At 33.1% G+C, this 20,098-nt stretch overlaps 1 protein-coding gene across 11 annotated transcripts in view; it reads left to right on the top strand.

Annotated features, from left to right (window-relative positions):
• BRINP3 (BMP/retinoic acid inducible neural specific 3) overlaps window positions 1-20,098 on the top strand; it is a 390,180-nt gene that overhangs the window by 76,487 nt on the left and 293,595 nt on the right. Inside the window, exon 3 of one of the 11 annotated variants that reach the window (XM_054524133.1) lies at window positions 13,051-13,137. The exons of the other annotated variants lie outside the window; for them this stretch is intronic. Within the exon in view, the coding sequence (XP_054380108.1) occupies window positions 13,051-13,137 (87 nt within the window). The remainder of the gene's footprint in view (window positions 1-13,050; window positions 13,138-20,098) is intronic. 11 annotated transcript variants of the gene reach the window in all.

Raw genomic sequence — 20,098 nt, forward strand, 5'->3', positions numbered from 1 at the left:
TATGATTATGTATTTTTACTGTTAACTGTCTGGTTTAGATTATGCATATTAGACTAATAAGAAACAAATTTTCTTAGTGTAATGAAATATATATATATAGTTGTTCATATCAAGTATCAAGTATACATATATCAAGTATATATATAGTTTTTCATATCAAATATACATATATATAGTTGTTCATTGAAGAATAGGAAATGTTTTTGAATGGAAGGCATGGATGGGTAATGTAACTTCAAATTCTGGTTTCAAAATGCATTATAATTAATATAAATGAGTAAATATTTAAAAATAACATTATTGGACAACTACATGTGTATGTATAACTGGTTCACTTGGTTTGATAAAAATAATTGTTTTTTTTATTAATTTGGGTTCATTTACAGTAATTAACAGAAATCTTTACTCTAAGAGGCTCACATCAATGCTTCTCACACTTTGATGTACTTGAGAATGTCCTGGAGATCTTGTTCATCCCACATGTGTCACAGGCATTAATCAAATTTGTGATTCCATAGGTCTGCGATGTGGCAAGAATTTGCATTTTTATTAAGCTCCTGGTGATGCTCACCTTACTAGCTCATGTATCACACTTTAGAAGCTCTGGCTTAAACAAAAAAACATATTAAACAGTCTGAAGTTTGGGCATGCTCCAAAACACAATGAAACCCTAGCTTTTTTTGACTGTTTGTTTTTCTTTTCCTTTTTTTTTCTTTTCTTTTTTTTTTTGAGATGGGGCCTGATACCTGGTTCTGTTGTGCAGGCTGGAGAGCAGTGGCTTGATCTTGGCTCACTGCAACCTCTACCTCCCGGGATCAAGTGATTCTCCTGCCTCAGCCTCCCAAGTAGCTGGGATTACAGGTGCCCACCACGATGCCCAGCTAATTTTCATATTTTTAGTAAAGATGGGGTTTCACAATGTTGGCCAGCCTGGTCTTGAACTACTGTCCTCAAGTGATTTGCCTGCCTCGGCCCCCACAAAGTGCTGGGATTACAGGGGTGAGCCACTTCTCTGTGCTACACCAGGCATATATGATATTTGTCCTCAACCAGGCTTCCTTCAAGGCCACAATATGCCTGTAAGCAGACAAAAAGTTTGGTGTTTTATATTCAGCAAAAGAGAGAAAAAACCTCTTCCTATAGCTGAAATATGAGGTGTTTTCTTAGGTCTGATTAGACCAAAATAGGTATTACACTTCAATCTCAACAAATAATGGTTGTTAGGGAATTGCACTGTATGTTTATCTAAAACCAGTGTTTCTGAGTCAATGTCACCACAAGGGAATTAAGATTACCTTCACTGGTTTATGCTAGTCAGTATTTACTTATCAAACTGCATAAGATCAGCATTTGCTGAATGTTTTAGGGTTCCCTGGATAGAGTAGACAGATGAACAAAATTAGTGTTTTGTTATGATGGAGGTATGAGAAGAATGGTGCTTATAGGTGACAAATCCACTTTCAAATGTTAGATGAGATTACATACAAACTAATCTATAAAATCATGGAAGAAAACAGATATAACCAATCACATGTAAGTGATTAAAACCTCACTCTGACTAAAAGCATTGGGTAGTTTTTTGAAACAACTGGAATTTTCCTAGAATTAAACTTTCTGTTTGTATCATAACTATTTTGTGTAATACACAGCACCCAGTAACTTTTTTTCTTTACTACATTAATCAGTAGAGTTGATTTTGCCTAACTCGACAATTTTTGAAAACCAAAAATACTTTGAGATTGTCTTTTACTATTTCAATATTGTTTTGTGACTTATTTATTCCTAATTCAACTCATAAGTTATAGTTTACAATTCTGTCTGTTAATCTTAATCCCTTCCTGATCCCAAATTATAGGAATCTCCAATGTATGACAAACCTCCAATTTGAGGTTTGTTATAAATTCAGATACGCAAAACGTTCATTTCAGCTTTCATTTCTATGTCATATCAGGTGTTTTCAGTCACATCTTCACATGGTTTTGAGATATCTTCATTTAGTTGTATCTTCCATATCAACCTTTCTTGATGTAGAATGTCAGTGTGACGTGTGGTCAACAAATGCTCATTGACTTAAATAATGAATTTTTGAAAATATGAAAATAGAGAGTGTGATGGTTTAAGGAGCAATGAGTTGAAAGTGATCAAACTACTATTCTTAGTCATATAAATTTAAGATCTCCTCTTAAATAGATTGGAGCTTCAGTATATTCATCTCTAAGACCAGGAGTAGCTAAATTTAGATGCCCTAGACATGCTTTACTGTTCTAAAAGTGAATGGTCCTAATTATGGCTTATGTGTCTTATCTCAGAAATTCTAATAGACTAAATTTCAGATTAGGTAAACAGACCATAACAAGGAGGCCATTTATAGTAAGAGAGACTTTTAAAATCTTATATTTAGGTAAAAGACAGTCTGTATGCTAGTTTCAGTACATGGTGGTCGACACAAGGAAACATTATGTAATATATTTCTCTTCCAGCTTCACTTGTACCTGCATTTATCAAGAGACTGGCTATGAACAGGAGAGTACTACATACACATTTTAACTTTTTAGCTATTGAAAACCCCTGAGAAATTCTAAATGAGAGCTATTTATGTACATTATAAAGATATACTTCAGTTTCATGCTCACGAAGTGTCACTTTCATTTTTAGTTTGAAGCCATTGTAATTTGATGAAAGGGCACAAAGGATCACAAATTAGCTCCCCTGGGTAGATTTTCTATTTTTAGTCAGCTACTTTAGTAACTAAGGAAACCTATTGGAAGTTTTTGAAAACGTTTTATTTCTTTTCAAAGTATACTACTGTTGTTTTGTTTATTGTTTGTCTGGGGGAGGTGGATATTTGTTTTTCATTTGAGGGTGTGTTTTTAATTAAAAACATTAAGTGACATTTCTATTCACCTATACCTAGCATGTATTAAGAGTGTTATAGAATTTAGTTTATATTGTTTTATGTTCATTTATGAAGTGTTCTGTCTGTTAAGCACAAAAATACATCAATGAGGTAAATTAATAGTAATTTCTGCGCACCAAGTAATCATAATCTCTGGAGCAAACCCATAAAAACATATATATTAGCCATGAAACCTAACCAATGATGGACATATGACCACTCTTTAATAAAGTCATAATGGAAGACGGGTATCTGAGGGGAGGTACTGGGCAGAGATGGATCAAAAAAGCTTCTTAAAATAGTTTTAAAGGAGAAGAAAATTTTTAACTAAGTAAAAAGGGTGGAAGATTTGGCAGCAGAGGCACATCAAGGAAGAGGGAACAACATTCCGTTTATTTGATTATCCCAATTTCCTCACTTGCTATTACAATATTAATAATATCTACCTCTTAAGAATTACAAAATTAAAATAAAATATAAACATAAAACACTATGCTTAGCATATCATAGATGCCCAGTAAATCTGAGCTATGTTATATTTTTATACTATGTTTCAGGAGATTTTTAGAGAAAATTTTCTTTAAAATAAAACTATTTTTCTTATTTAGCCTATTTGCTAGCAATCATAAGGATAATATGATAGAAATTATACTATCTAGATTCACTTGATACAGACCTATAGAATGCGTATACTCATTTTTTCAGCATTATACTTAGTACATGAGACACAAATTCATCTGTAAGAAGTAAATCCCCTATAAAGAAGTAAATCCCCTACAAAATTAGGTTACCTTTTTTGTTATTCAGAATTTTACATCATCCCTCCTATGAATTCAAATATTTAGTGTAAGCTATATTTAGATATATAGTTGGCTTCCTGTTAATCAGATATGGATTATCAGTGAAGGTTTTAAAACTTAGAGTTTATCCCCTTTATAAATATACTTATGATCTTTCACAGTCTTCATCCCCAAAGCAAATTGTACAACCCTTTTATACTCAAGAAACATGAACTAATGTTCATGTTAAGTGGAGCATTAATGATAGGATCATTTAGCTACCTCTAAAATCGTATAATGAATCACAAAGTAAAATTAAATCACTTTTGGGTTGTGGTTGTGTGCTTTTTTATGTTATTTTTAAAGCTGCAGCTTGTGGCTTAAAAGAACACATACTTCCTTTAACATATGCTCCAGGTACATATATGGTCCAAAAATAAAGTCTTCACTGAACACGATATTAATTCTATGGTATCATTTTAACAAAATTTGACAGTTTCACATATATATTTCCTGGGAAAAAGATTAGGGAATTTTTTCACAGAGTAAAATAATTATTCAGAAAAATGTCAATTTTATTTATTTATTATTATTCAAACGTTAAAATTCGTTATGATTTTTGATGAGATAATTTTCTTAATAAATTGTAAGGAGACATTTAATAATTAAAATTATTTAATTTAATTATTCACATGGATAATCAAATATGTCCTTAATTCACCTCCTGTATTCAAACTCCAAAAGGATATTCAGTTGCGTTTCTTGGTCAACAAGACAGGTGATATCTAAATTTCACATTTTAAATTTTCTGATTCAGGGAATGCCAAATTTAGAATATAATTATATTAAAGAGTTTAAAGGCATTCTCAGTGTAGAGAGAATTAGAACATAATATGAAAGAAGTCTAAGTTACACAACTGGTTGTTTTCAGACTGAGGAGTAAAGGATAATTAAGGGTGGGTAGATAAAATAAGTCAAGTGTCTGAATCCAAATATATAGGGAGGTCTGGGAGAAAGAGAGCTAGAAATGCAGAGACAGGTATGGGAAATGCAGAACAGGAGCCATAGCGACGCACTTCACTGGTTACTTAGGGAGCCTGCAAGCCTGTCAAAGAATATTCACCTATGAACAATTCTGATGTGACGTGGAGGCTTGGTGATAGTAGAACATGAAACTGGTATTTTTCGTGATTCTTCATGGCTTGCAAGTGGTATGCAAAAGGCCAGAAGTCCCCACTTGCTAAGTAGGTAAGAGAGGCTGCAAAGGGGTAAGAAGGTGACTGGCATAAGGTTAAGGATAAGGTTATATCCTTATAAGGTTTTGTAAGAATATGAATTTTTGTATAAAATAAATATTTCAATAATTATAATTTATATAGAAATGGTAAGCATTAACAGTGAACACAATATATTTAGAAAAATGTATAGATAGCAGAATGCAGTTTGTTTTTACCTTTAAATTTTGTATCGTTATCTTTTTTGCTATGCTTTAATTTTAATATCTCTCTCTATAGTAAGAGATGTGTGATATTTTAAGGATCTTATCTGAGAGAAGATTAGGATCCATGAAACTACTATTTGAAATAGGTTGACTGAAGAAACAGCATAGTTTGAAATAATACAAATTTAGAGGTTTTCCTTTTTTGGCATATGTGCATGAATATTCTCTAAAGAACAGATAATTAGTAATTTGAAAAACAGTGCAAGAAACCCATTACAAGCTGAAATCAGAGTTATTGGAAATAATGACATTTTAATTGCACTATCTTTAATAATGCCATTTTTATTAAAAAAGGGAATTATATTTTGTTCTAAGGACTCATTAAATACTCCATAGTAATGAGACTAAATAATTGTAAGTGAAAAGAGAGAGAAGTATTTTAAAGTATTATAAATTGTTACAGTAGCGAAAGGCTTGACACTTTTAAAAATAATGTAAAGCTTTCCTGGTTTAACTTGGACTTTGAATCAAGCTCCATACTAATTAAGATGAGCAATTTACCTACAATACTTCCCATACCTAACTGATAAGAAATTAAAAATGCAATATAGTTGGCATTATATATTTTCTATGGATTAAAGTTGAGTGTAAAATAATGAAATACTAGCAATTTTGTAATTTCTCAAGTTAAATAGTTTTCAGGCAAAGGGAAATTTTAAAATAAAATACTTAAACCATGTTTCCTCTATATGTTTCTTACTTTCTTGGCTTAGCTTTAGGGCAGGCATGTGGATACATTAAAACACTTTTTAAAACTGAAATTCTGCAGTGAGTGCACAAAACTAGCCATAACATCCATTTTAGCATAATCAAATGCAAATTTTAGCAACCATTTTCAGAGTAATACATGCACTCCAGGTTTTTCAGCATGCTATTAGATTTCATAGTCTGAGATGACCGCTATATATAAGAAAATAAATCAAAAATATATTTTGAATTTCTCTTTTTAAATACATGATTTTACTAGCCAATTAAAAATGAGTATGGAATGTTGAAATGTTATGTCCAAAGTTTTCTAATGTTTATCAGTTCATTAAAAATAAATGCATATAAAAAATCTGCTGATTTCCATTCATCGTTGTTATATGTATCACAGAAATAGATTCTGTATATACTTTATATTACAGGTTCTGTTCACGTGTATGATGAAAAGCTTATTGATTTATGTTTCTCCTTCCCCATGGAGTTCTCTTTTCCCCTTTACACCTGGTCCCACCTTAGCATCTCTTGTAGAATTGCACCGAAGGCAGAAGGCCATTATCAATCAATTGATAAGGTGGGTTGGCATAGTAATACCCAATTCCTCTCATGATCTTAAGAAAATTTTTAAATCATCCCAGCTCCACTTATTGATCCCTTGTCTGACACTATGTACGTGAATATGTATTTAAATGCATGCATGCATATGCATACATGTAAATGCGTGCTTAATATATGTTATGCATATGTAATGTTTGCCAGAGTCCTTCAGTTATCATTCAAGTAAATACTAGAAATACAACAAAATTGAAATAATGTACTAGATATATGCCGTTAATATTATAATATATAGCGGTTTCAGGTATTCAAGGGTATATTTTGGTCCTTGGCAAAATACTCTTCACAGCTTTTTATTCAGACATGTTTTATCCCCAATAATTTGATTCAAGTCTGGCCATAACTACAAAGAAAGTATAGTAACTGTGAACATATCAAGAAACTTAAATGAAGATTTAAACAAGCATTTCATTTTACTAATAGCATTTTAAAAGACTATATAAAAATAAAAAAATAAAAAGAATGCTAATTACTGTTTTAAGCCTCAAATTATTTATTAATTGAATTAAGAATAAAGATTTTTTTTCCCCTTACAGTGTACTCAGGTGTTTATAGAATGCCAATGGAACTACAAAGGCCCTACTGTACATGGAGGTTTTAAATTTTTCATCCTTACGTTTACTGACAAAATATAAAAAGTGTGAACGTGAAAAAGAAATGTGAACTATTAGAAGTTGGGAGTATCTTTCTTTTTTAAAAAGTAACTTTTATATTGGAAAGGATCAAAAGTGACCTTTTTAGAAAATCCCTTTAAACATGTTCCACCCCATCTAAACTGCAGTACAATGTATCATATAAGAGATGCAGACTGCTTGAGAGTTCCAGTTGCACTATATCTGAACTGAGTAACCAAGTCAAGTTACCTCACTTTTCTTAGTCTCAGGGTTTTTCTTTCATCAGTAAAGTGGGAGTAGTAATGTTATCTACATCACAGAAATGTTATGAGAATTAAATGAAATAAGCTCTTAATATACAACTCAGTTCCCAGTCTGCATAAGAGAACTAAAAATTTTAGATGATATTATCTATATTATTGACATTATTAAGGCAACAACCATCCAGTTTGACATTATTTATAAGGTATTTTATTACTTTAGTTGAATGTTTATATTATGATATGGAGCATTGAGATCACAACATAATTTTAAAGCCTATTTTTAAAGGGAGTATTAATCATCAGACACACAGATATTTTTTGAAGCTATTCTCCAGAAGAGTCTTTCAATTAAATCATTTTTCTTTTTTGGCCAAGCTAAACCCTTGTTTTGTTTTTAATATCATACTGTCTGCTGTGCTAACCAGGGTATGATGATGGTAAAGCATCAAAAATTAGGGTTATGCACACATTAACATTCTCAGTAAAATACTGTGGAACCGAAAAGGATGGCTTTTGCAAACTGATTAGTAGTATCTGTCTCCCTTCTGGTATTGAATGCACAGGAATAAAGTTACCTATCTTTAATGCTGGAAGAATTGATGAAGACAGGCATGTTTTGGTCTCCAGCACTGACACTAATAATCTGGTAAGCCTTGTTTTGTAACATCGGTAGATTCAGTATAATTTACAGTGTAGGCATCACTCATACATTTCCTACATTTAGATCACCTCAGGAAGCCCTTGTTCCTGGAGAAAAAGTGACTGAAAAGAACATGTCTATATCTAACACTCCCTAAGGAACCTATACAAATTTTTTAAATGTCAGTTTGATTTTCCCAAGTATCTCTTTACAAAGAGCTATTATAAAATCTTGTTCTATGAGAAATATAATTTTTGTTTGTTTTCTAATAGTTAATTTAAGACTGGACATCTATCATGATGACAAGTTGCTATTGATAGTACTGTCGACATAAATGATCTTTCCAATTAAAATGCTAATGATACTAAGTATAGACTGGCAATTATATAACAGCAAATGGAATTCAACATATATTTTATCAGGTACTGACTATGAGGCACTGTAATGTTTTATAAATGAGTAAACCATATTCTCTTCATTCTAAAAGCTTATTCTCCATAATACTGTCCCTTGTCTGATTTCCACACATTCAGAAGTAGGAAATAAGCAGAAGGAGGTCATAGAGTTCCTGATGACCAAGAGGGTAACAAGGGAGCCCCAAAGTGTCCATGCTCCAGACAAAATAATCTCCCCCAGATCCCACAGATCCATTACCAGGAATAAGGAGGGATCAGGAAACTCCTTCTGCTCTGAATCAGACCAATTTTCCCCATAACTGGGATGAAGGAGGGGGTCCCTGAATCCTGCAAATCTCATGCCTCCTGCTCAGCAATTATAGCTTTGCCACAGCCATACTCTTTGAGAACTTCAGAATTACTCTAAAGGATTACATTTATTTTCTCTTATTATCATATTAACTAATGCAAAAAGCCCAGGACTCCCAAGTCACTCATATGCTAAACATTAATCTCCCATTCTGACACTAACTGCCGAGTCTTTTTTCACTGAGACTGTAGGACTCCAGGTCACTTAGCATAATTTCTCTATACTCATTCTTTTCTCTATGTATTGCATTTAGCTTCTTGTACTGAAATCTACTCTGCTTCCATGACACTGCTTCTTTTGTGGCCTTCAACAGTGTGATTGTTTTCTCTTTCCAAAACTTGATACTAATACCACTGGGCCAGAAGGTGAGCCCTTTTTCTCTTCCTCCTGTGTGAAACTCCGTCAGATTTAAATATCATTATTATTAGAGTTCCCACCCTCTACCATGCATCCCGCCTGTTCCTCAAGGGTTTTAGCTGCCCTTCACTGCCAATTTCTGCAACGTTTTGTTTCTGTCATAAACCTTGGACATTTATGTATTCATAGGGAAGATTCTTCTAATACCCAGACCTCTCATTGTGTTGACTTCTCCAATAACCCAGAGGGGAAGGTTGCCCTCTTTTCTATCTAAGCATTCACACCATGGTCGTGTCTTAGACATTGTCATTACCAATATCTATAACTCCTTCATAAATTTTAATTTCAGCCATCCCTCCTTTAATCTTGAAATTTAATCTTTCCAGATTTGAGAATCTAGCACCCTCTCTTTCCTCCAGCCTCCGATGCCTCCTATCCCATCCTCTTTCCTTTCTTATATGATGAATGTAGCATTATTTTAGAGTAGGAAATGAAGCAATTACAAGATATTTCCCCCAAGATTTACCTGCTGTAATTGTTCACTGGTTCTCACCCCCTCTCACCTTCTCAGAGTTACTGCTCTAGTAGTTGTCCTCTGTCTCTATCAAAGAGGTTTGTTTTTCCATCTTTACAGGAAAAGTCTCATCAGTTTACAAAAATGCATTTATTGCTCCTATAAATTAACAACTGTAATAGCATAAGATTCTCTTGAGCCATTACTGCCAATTTCTCTGGACTTTTGGACAGTAAACCTTATCAAAATCCATTTTTGTCCATTTTATTTCACTTCTTCCCCTTTTCTCTTGTGTCTACCCTAATCAGAATTTCGGCTCAACCTACCCACACCATTTATCCTGTTCTTACAAGGATTAGCAAGAATTTTCATGTTGCTAAAACCCATGGTCAACTGGTTTGTTTCCAGTCCAATAGTAATATATCCATTTGCATTTATTGAGGACTTATTAATGTTTCAAAGTAAAATAAATTATTAAATGTGCCAAATGATGTGCCTTAAGCTTATCATTTGATCTTCCAATATCACCCAGCAGACAGAAAATATCTTTCCCAGTGCATGAAATATAGTTACTCACTTCAATGTTACCGGCCAAATTAGGCCCAATGTATTTCCCTTTATAGTGGTTCTTTGGACATATTATTTACCACAAATTAGTGAGACTAAATTTTAGTTCCTAAACCAATTATTTGTAAGGGAATGCAATGATTTTGTTTTATCACAATCTATTATTGGAAGTAGGAAAGGATTCTTTTTTTTTATTACATTTTTCTTCATTTTTTCTTGAGATTCACATGCCACATGGTATGTAATTGGATATTTGATCCAAATTAGGATTCTACCATGAAGAAGAAATGGGGGAATGGAGGGAATAGATCGGATTGTAGGGAAAGAGATCACAGGATGTTAGATCATGTACAAACATCAAATTTTGGTGACTCACAAATTTTATAACTGGTAAACAATATAATGCAATATTTATTCTAGTACTAACATTTTTATTATATGTGTTTAATATTTTTTCTTTATTTTTTGCTAAATAAAATTTGTCCTGGTAAATAATGCTTTTCTCTGTCTAGAATGTTCCTCTAATCTTGGTTACCTTATACATACTTCATACTTTAAGTCCTTTATTCAGCATTAATTCAAGTAATTGCTAAATATCTACTCTTGTGCCTAGTACTCTATTAAGCTCAGTAAATAAGTGAGAACCTGCCTAGTGCCTCACTTCAGGGACACCTTTCCTATCTACGTGGATATAATATCAAGCATTCTGTATTTACATCTTCATAAGTGTTGCATGATTTTGATTATTCACTTATTTATAATCACATCTTTGATGAATTTTCCCACTAGACTCTAAAGATAGCCATTCTGACAATTTACCACTCAGTCGTGAATACCTGGTTATCTTAATTTCTTAGAGACGTTGTAATTATCACAAACTGGGTGGCATAAAACAACATACATTTATTGTCTCATGTTTCTGGAGTCTGGAAGTCCAAAATCAAGTAGTCAGTGGGGCCACATTCTCTCTGAAGGACATGGAGGAGGATACTTCTCTACCTCTTCACAGCTTTAGAAGGTTGCCAAAAATCTTTGTCAAATTCCCTGGCTTATGGATCTATTACTCCAATCTTTTCCTCTGTCATAACATGGCATTCACTCTCTGTGTCTCTATGTCCAAATTTTCCTGTTTTTATAATTATACTTGTTATTGGATTACTGCCCACACTAATTCAGTGTGACCTTAGTTCTAAATACTCTATTTTCATATTAGGTCACAGTCATAGGTACTGGGCTTGACAGAATTCAACCCAGTACCTTGTAGTGTCTGGAACACAGTAGGAGCTCAAAAATATTATTAATTAACAGACTGACTGATTGCTTTTTCTCTACAGATGCTGCAGGCATAGAGTAACTTTTCACTTTGCCTGAAATATTATAATTTCATAAATGGAACATAATTTCCATTCAGTTTTAAAGGTAACTCACTCAGAGAAGGAATTCCTTCATCATTTATGCTAAGTTATGTTTACTCAGCCTCTACTCACACATATATGATGAAGGAGAATTTACCTGGGGAATGGCTTATCTTTATTTGTTGCTCTTAATATTATAATTATTAATTAATGTACATATACATGTAGAAGAAGAATATATACATGTAGAAGAAGGCTTTTTATAAAATATTGCTCTGACCACAATAGTTTAATTTTGGATTTATTAATTTTAAAATTTATTAGAATTCAAAGGAGAAATACCCAGAAATTGGTTAGATATTCAAGAATAAAATTCAGTGAAGAAATCTAGACTGAAGATATAAATTTGTGAGTCATAATCATAAAGATGACATTTAAAGCCACAAAGCTGGAGGAGGTCATCAAGAAAGTTAGTGTTATCAAAGGAAAAAGAGAGGTTAAGACTGAGCATTGCTACATTTCAAAGCTTAGAAAACAAATGAGCAAGCAAACAAATGAGACATAGGAAAAGCAACCAGAAAAATAGGATAATCAGGACAACATGTTGTCCTGGAACCCATGCTCACCTGAATATCCATACTACCTTCAAGATTTCTCATACAGCTCCAACTACAGACCTGTCCTCACCTTTCACCTTCTCATAATGGTCTCTAGTTTTCATTGCCTTCCTGAAATTTTAGTATCCAAAATTAAACAGTGTCCCAAATTCATTTTGACAGAGCAGAGTACAATGCGGCTATCAGTTCCCATGATAAACACTCTATAACTCTATTAATGCTGCCTAGGATTAAATTAGCTTCTACTAGCTTGTCATATTAGTTTCTTTGATTAACTGAAATTCCTGAGATCTTTTGCACATGAACTGTTTTCAAGCCAAGTTTCCTCCATCCTCTTTTGTTATTGATTTCTAGCAATTATATCCAGAAATTTGCATTTATCCTTATTAAATGTCATCATTTGGCTTCAGCTGATTTAGCCTTTAAAATTTATTGTGAATTTTGATTCAGCAATAAGATATAATAGTGATGGTTCTGACTAGATGTCTGCCAAATGCAAACCAGAAAAGCATGCATTAATTGCCCTTTCCAATTCATCAATAACAATGATCAGAAGAGATGAAGATTAGAAACCTCTACCCAGAATAACACTGATTAACGCTAAGAGGTGACATTTTTTGGTGGTGCAAATGTTGGCAAATAATTTTAAAAATAAAAAAGATAAGTCCTGATTTTTTCTCACTTTAAAATAATGTTTATGTTAGTAAAATTAGAGAACAAAAAAAAATATAATAAACAAATTTTTACCCTATAGCATAGCTAAGAAATAGCTAGCAATATGAGTTGTAAGCCCTTTATTTGGATAGTCATTTAATCCTTAATGTAATTCCATAAACTATATATTATTCACATTTTTATTTTACAGAAAAGTAAGTGCAAGCTTAGGGAAGTTAGTGAAGAGACTCCAATTACCCATCCAAGCTCAAAAGATGAAGTTGATGGATCACCTCAGGTATCTGACTCCAGAGCTGGTGTACTTATTCAGTAGGCAATACTGATTCCTTACAAAATTAGTCTGTCTATGGAATTCAGTGCAAAGTTAAATCTATAAGTAATCTCACTAACAGACAATTACTGTAAATATTTTCAATGATATATTTAACATTTTAAATATACTTATTTGTTTAGACATTTAAAATGATAAAACTTAATTATTAATATATACATATCTTTAAAATCTGATATTTATTCCCTTATACTTAAAAACAGATGAAAAACACAGTCCCATGTCACAAGTACAGACCTGCAGCATTGACTTTAGTTGTCCCATATCTTTGACTTAAAGGATGAGTCATTATTTTATCAATATTCTATCATCTAACTTTGTTTCTTATATGATAAATCTGAGAAAATAATCTATTACAATATAATAGTAATTATAATATAGTGGTTTGGAATTACCTTGTTTAAATTTTGTTCAGGATGCTTCATGAAGCAGTGATATAATTTTGAGTGAATTAATTTTATTCTCTAAATTTCAGATTGCTTACTTATAAAGGATGTGATAACAGTATTAGCTTCACAGAGTTGAGGTACAGATAAAGTAAGACTGTACCAGAAAAAGACTTGGAATAGTGCTTGGCAACAGAAAGAACTATTATTTTTATTTTTATAAATTATCTCATTATCTCTATAGACTAAGCTCCTGAAAGTAAAATTTTGGGAACTTATTAATATTTATAGTTTTCTACATTTTGATATCTATGTGATATTTATCTCCAGCAATATTTTACAGATTCTATTAAAACTCTGCAAGAGCAAAACATACCTAAATCCACTGATATAGATCAGAGTTTTCATTATTTAAAATAATGAATTAATTACAGTTTCATTTTCCTAGAAGCAAAATGTATGTCTTAGATTTCTTTCTGTGAAAATGAAATTATCTTCACCCTATTTTGTTTAAAACATAAAATAATAGATTTTCTTTAGATCCACTTTTGATGACTACATATTCATGACACTATACTAATAAAATTCTCAAAAATAAAACCTGAAGAAAAAGGAAGGCAATGATAAAGTGATGAAAAAAAAAAAACACTTGGGACAAATATTATCTCATTATTAAAATAATGTTAAATTATATGATATATACGAAACCATATGACAAAAGAGAATTCCTTAGACTGGAATCTTGGCCACATTATTAATGTGTGTTTTATGATGTTACTTAACTTCTCTGTGTCTCAATGTTTTCATCTGTAAAACTGGGATAACTATAACAACTCCTTTATGAGGTTATTGTAGTGTTCAAATGGGTTAATTCATGTAAAGTGCTTAGAATAAGAAGCAACACTTAATAAGCACTTAATAATCAATAACATTTATTATTTTATGAGCCTGTCTGTGGAAACACTTCCTTGTGATTATCAATAATATTTAATATCTGTATAATGTTCATAAATTCAGAAGTGTTTTTTCACAAACCTTATTACGTCATATAATTCTCTGAAATTAGTGTTATTCTGTCTATCTATGCTAAGAAAAATAGAGCTAGGAAATACTGAGTAACTTTACCAGGTAAAATGGATTGCAAAGTGGCAAATAGGACTCCTTTCTAGGGTTTCTTATTTGAAAATTATTTCACTACTCATGTTTCATTTTGCATATTAGCACAAAATGATATACTCTCTAACACTATGGCATACATACACTAACAGACATGAATCTCATATGAGTAATTTATAGTTTATATTTTCTGGAAATTTTTAGAGAACCAGGGTAAAATATCCAGAATTTAGATGGTAGTTCTTGCTAGGTAGGAAATAGCTACACTGATTGCATTCTCTTACAAGGGAAATGTATTGTCACAATGTCATTGTGATGATTTCTCACTTCTGTATGTGCTCATAATTACCAAATGCCATAATATTGCAACCTAACGGTGGCAAATAATGACTTCCATGAATAATAAATCAGGCTTTATTGTTATCTTTATACTGTAAGGAGAAAATTAAGTTCTTCTGAATCTAATGGCTCAATAAAAAATTAAAAAACAAGTGGCATTACTTTGTTAATGAACTCATACAAAGCACCCAGTTAGATACTTTCCTGATCAAAATGAGTTGAATAGGGAGAAAAAAATATCAGGAATGGAAGAGTGCCAATATACTAATTTCAAGGGCCTCCTTTCATATACCATTTCCACCTGCACCACTGTGAAGACACAAATCAATACTGTATCTATTCTGGGCTGTCAATTTGCCAAACCAAAGTAGTGAAAGCACTTGAGGAAATTTTGAATGGGGCTGGATCTACATGGTGACAGTGAATTGAAGGGACTGTGGCATTTGCTCTTCCCGGATTGGTTTGGTGTGGTTCATTTACAGGGCTTGAACTTCTAGGCTCATAACTAGGCACATTCACTTGGATCTTATAAACTGCAAAGACCTACTGGAACTGGGCTTTGGCAAATTCAGTGGCTGCTAATTTTGTGAAAGAAAGTATACAATGATAATTTTTTTAAATATTTGAAAGCAGTTGAAGTTCATTAGAAGGGCATTTGAATTGTCAGATAAAGGACAGCTTTGAATGGCATATTCTGGAAGGACAAAACATTTAATAAATACGTACCTTGCCTCAGCATTTGCCCAAGGTAGATCGTCTTTTCCTCGGGAAGATTAAGGAATGAGTGTCCGTTTTCCTCCCGTTTAAATAAATCTTTGCTCATTGTGATCTTTTGCAAAAATTTATCTTTGGATTTTTTTTTAAACTTCTCGCACTACTAAGTTGAAGTATGAATTTGCTAAGACTCATTAAGGGAGTCCACATTTCTAATTTTCTCAGCAGCTATTGAATATGCAGTTGGAACCAGAAACAGTGTTTTCATTTGTGATGGTGTATTAGGAGAGGAATGTAAATCTCAGTTGTGTGACAAGGAAGGATGTGACAGGATTTCTAAGTGTGAAGTAATTAGGAAAAGTTGAGAGAATTAAAAAACAAAAATCTTAAGTCTCTTTGGAAGTAGATACATGCATCTAGATTTTTTTTTCTGATTTTTATTTCGTGTCACGGAAGAGCAAAAATAGAAAGGGAAGTTTCACTGTGATACAAATTTTCAGACTTCCAGAAGTAGAAAAATATATTTTAAAGCAAAACTGTTAATAATAGTATAGCCACACATGTTTGCTCCAAGGAATAAATGGTCGTATGCAATATGTGTATCTGTTTCATACATACACATATTATTTTTGGCCACTGATTATTTGTGTCTTTGTAGCTATAATTTTATGTGTCTTAAGCTTTTTCCAGAGGATTTAGGCTTAATTCTGACAAAGACATTACCATATAAAATATGAAGAAGTTAATTTCCACAAATAATCTGTATGAAAAAGAAAAGAATATTAAAATAGTCTTGGAAATAAGTACTGATCCATATGCCTAGGACCTACAAGTCATCCGTGTGTGTTAAATGAAATTGGCCTATAACATGAATGAGAATCAGCTGATGGATTTAATGAAAAATGTGCTAATCACTGCCATTCATTTACATTATTATTATTTGATATTTAATGAATCTTTGGCAGAAGTTTATGAATATTTTTATGATTTGGGCTAAAAAGAAAAAATGGCTAAGGGGAAAACTTAAGGCCATTGACATGACCAATTAAAATATGAAAGATATAGTAAAGTTAGACATATTAATTTCTGAAAATGGAAAGAAGACACAAATACATGCTTACATTTTCTTCATTTTATGTCCCTTTACAATAGTGAATGAGAATTATACCTCATTATAAAAATATGAATGCTACTCCTGAAGCTCAGGGCTGGCTTGGCACATAATTGTTAGTGAGGCCAAATAATTTGTGCTCACTGAAAGCCTGTGCTGCCACAAATGCTAAGAATTTTGCACAGATCGTCGGTGGTGTTTTGTTTTGTTTTGTTTTGTTTTGGTGGAGGGAAATGTCAAGGAAGCAAAATATTGACATAGTGAGAAACTAGGACAACACACTTAAATTTTTAAAAATAATTTAAGAAAATGGACAAAAATATAAAGCTGGTTTTATAATGGGTGCATGAATAGTCAGGCAACATGATATCATGGGGTATAGGGAGAGGTGAGGCTCGTGCAGGAGTTTAGACTTCAGCACTTCAGCTCTAGCCCTTACTCTATCACTTATCAGTGTAACCTTGAAGAAGTTATCTAATATTTTTGAGGCTCATATTTCTCAATGGTAAAAAATATGCGTAACTGGACTTCCTAGTTTTGGAGATTTGTAAATATCATAATGAGGAGGGATAAAATGTGTTATTTATGAAAGATGAGTGGTGTGATAGAAATGAGCCTAGGCATTAATCCTTACTAATTTATTTGCTAATTTTGTAAGATCGAACAAATTGTTTTTTTTTAGAAGTTCTGCTATCTGTAAAATGAAGAAATAATAATACCTAATATTAAGAGTTGCCATTATTATTGATATGGTGAATCTAAAAACCCTGAAGTATACTCTGCCTGTAGATTTACTCATATATTAATACAATTTTTCTTAATTCAGTTTGACTTTGGGATACTTTTACTGATCATAATGGATCTAATGTCCTTCATTTCAATGTCTCCTTGCCTCAAACCTCAGTCCTAGTATGTCTTTTCTGAAACCTAAATGTCTATCTCCAGAATCTCATTGAGTCCCATAGTGTTAAATGCAAGTACTTTCTGAGGTAGGTGTAGAAAATTTGTTTCTCCTATACAGATCTCCCTTCAGACATCCATTCCAATATCCATCTACTTTGTTGACATCTTCCTTTAGATATTAAATGGCTGCCTTAAAATTAATACATTGAAAATGGAGCTTTTGACATTCTTCCAAAAATTCTACCACTTTCTCTATTCCCTCACCATGACTCAGTGACTTCCGCACTGTTAAAGCCTGCAGATCATTCACAGTGTCCCCACTTTCCCTCATTAACCACACTGAATCCATTAAAAAACCCTTTTAAGTCTCCAATCCATACATTTTGCTCCATCCTCACATCCCAAACTTAGTTTAAGATATCATCATATTTGACCTGGACTATTGTTACAGGCATCCAACAAGGCTGAGTAAATTCAACTCAGAGCAGCAAAGGTGATTTCTTAGGAATGTAAGTTAGATCACATCTGTATCTTAAATAAAAATATTCTTTTTTTTTTTTGAGGTGGAGTCTCGCCCTGTTGCCCAGGTGGGAGTGCAATGGCGCGATCTCGGCTCATTGCAACCTCCGCCACTGGGTTCAAGCAATTCTCCTGCCTCAGCCTCCTGAGTAGCTGGAATTACAGGTGCACACCACCACACCCGGGTAATTTTTTATATCTTTAGTAGAGATGGGGTTTCACCATGTTGGCCAGGCTGGTCTCGGACTCCTGACCTCGTGATCTGCCTGCCTCAGCCTCCCAAAGTGCTGGGATTACAGGCATGAACCACCGCGCCCAGCCCTAAATCTCTTATTAATCTACAGATTTCTTTATTAATTGTCTCTTTCCATCTCTGCAAATTTTGCTTACACCATTCTTCTCTCCCCTGCTATCCCCTAGCTACCTTGATCTTCAGGCACCCTTCTCAGGCTTTTTCATTTGTTTATTTAATCCAGAATATGTTTTCCTGGCTTTTCTCATGATAGTCTCATTCCCACCTTTTAGGTCAGCCCTCAAATATCAGCATTTCTTGACTGTTGTATCTAAAATGGAATCTCCTACTTTTTAAGTCATTTTTTTTCTTCCTCGATAGCAGTAATCTCAAGCTGTAATTACTTCGTTATCATATATTTCCATTGGTTATTGTTTGTACCTTGTCTTCATCAGTAGAATGTAAATCCTGCCAGGGGAATATCTCAATGTGCCTTTTATACAGCAATATTCATTACAGTTGCCAAGAATACTGGTACTTCCTCAATAAACACATATTTAATTCATAAATGTCTGAATAAAAAGGTAGTTTTTTTGTTTTGTTTTTTAAATCATGTAATAAAAATCTGGTGGTAGATAATCCAATTTTGGTACAGTGGCTCTGTAGGACATTTCCATCTTTTGTGTATTGTTTTCAGAAGGTCAGCTTTTGCACTTAAAGTTATTTTTGTCAAGAACTGTGAAAGGTTTGAGATTTTGCTCTGTTTATAATTTAAGTAGTTAACCTGTCACAGGTTCATAAATGCTGAAGGAAGACATGAGATTTCTGGGTCAGGTATAAAATACTGTGTGATTCATGGCATAGCAGGCAGCATGAACTTCATGTTTGCATTGGTTCTGCTTGCCAAGCAAGTCCTAAAGGGGCCATGTGAACAGCTCAGATAGATGCTGCACACACTCAATTAGTGTCACAACTGAGGAACCCCAAGCCAGGAAATACCAGATCTTATAATGGGACTGCTAGCAAACCTGACTCACTGTTGCACTTGAGGGGGCCACTATTCTGGTTCTAGCCACACCACTTAATTTGCAAAAAAATTTACTGGATAGCACTGCTCTAGAGCATGCCTGGATGTTTGTCTCTGCCTTTCTTTATCTTCATGTCTAAAAAGAGAAAATGAGTTTAAAAATAAAAACAAACACAAACATTAACCTTTAAAAAGATAAATTATTTTACTAATGTAGCAACACACATATGTTATTCTGGTCTGAAAACAAATCTGCTCTCATCCCCAAGGAATACACTATTTCTAGGTTTCAAGACTATTTGCCATGCAAGCATCCTTCAAAAGACAACCCAGGGCAAAAGTCTTTATAGGAGGAATAGATCACGCCATGGAGAATTGCCTACAATGGTCTGATGTTGCAAAGGGGCTACTGTAGCTCCAAAGTGAAGTCTTCACACAACTTTGTTCAGACAAAAAGAACAGAGCAATGTAAAAGAAATATTTTTTCCTACAGCATTTTTTTTTTCTGTTAGTGATGGAAGTCTTTCAGAGAGGTGCCAGGAGACTTTCTGTGGAGACTC

Source organism: Pongo abelii, chromosome 1, assembly GCF_028885655.2.
Source record: "Pongo abelii isolate AG06213 chromosome 1, NHGRI_mPonAbe1-v2.0_pri, whole genome shotgun sequence".
Classification (NCBI taxonomy): Eukaryota; Metazoa; Chordata; class Mammalia; order Primates; family Hominidae; genus Pongo; species Pongo abelii.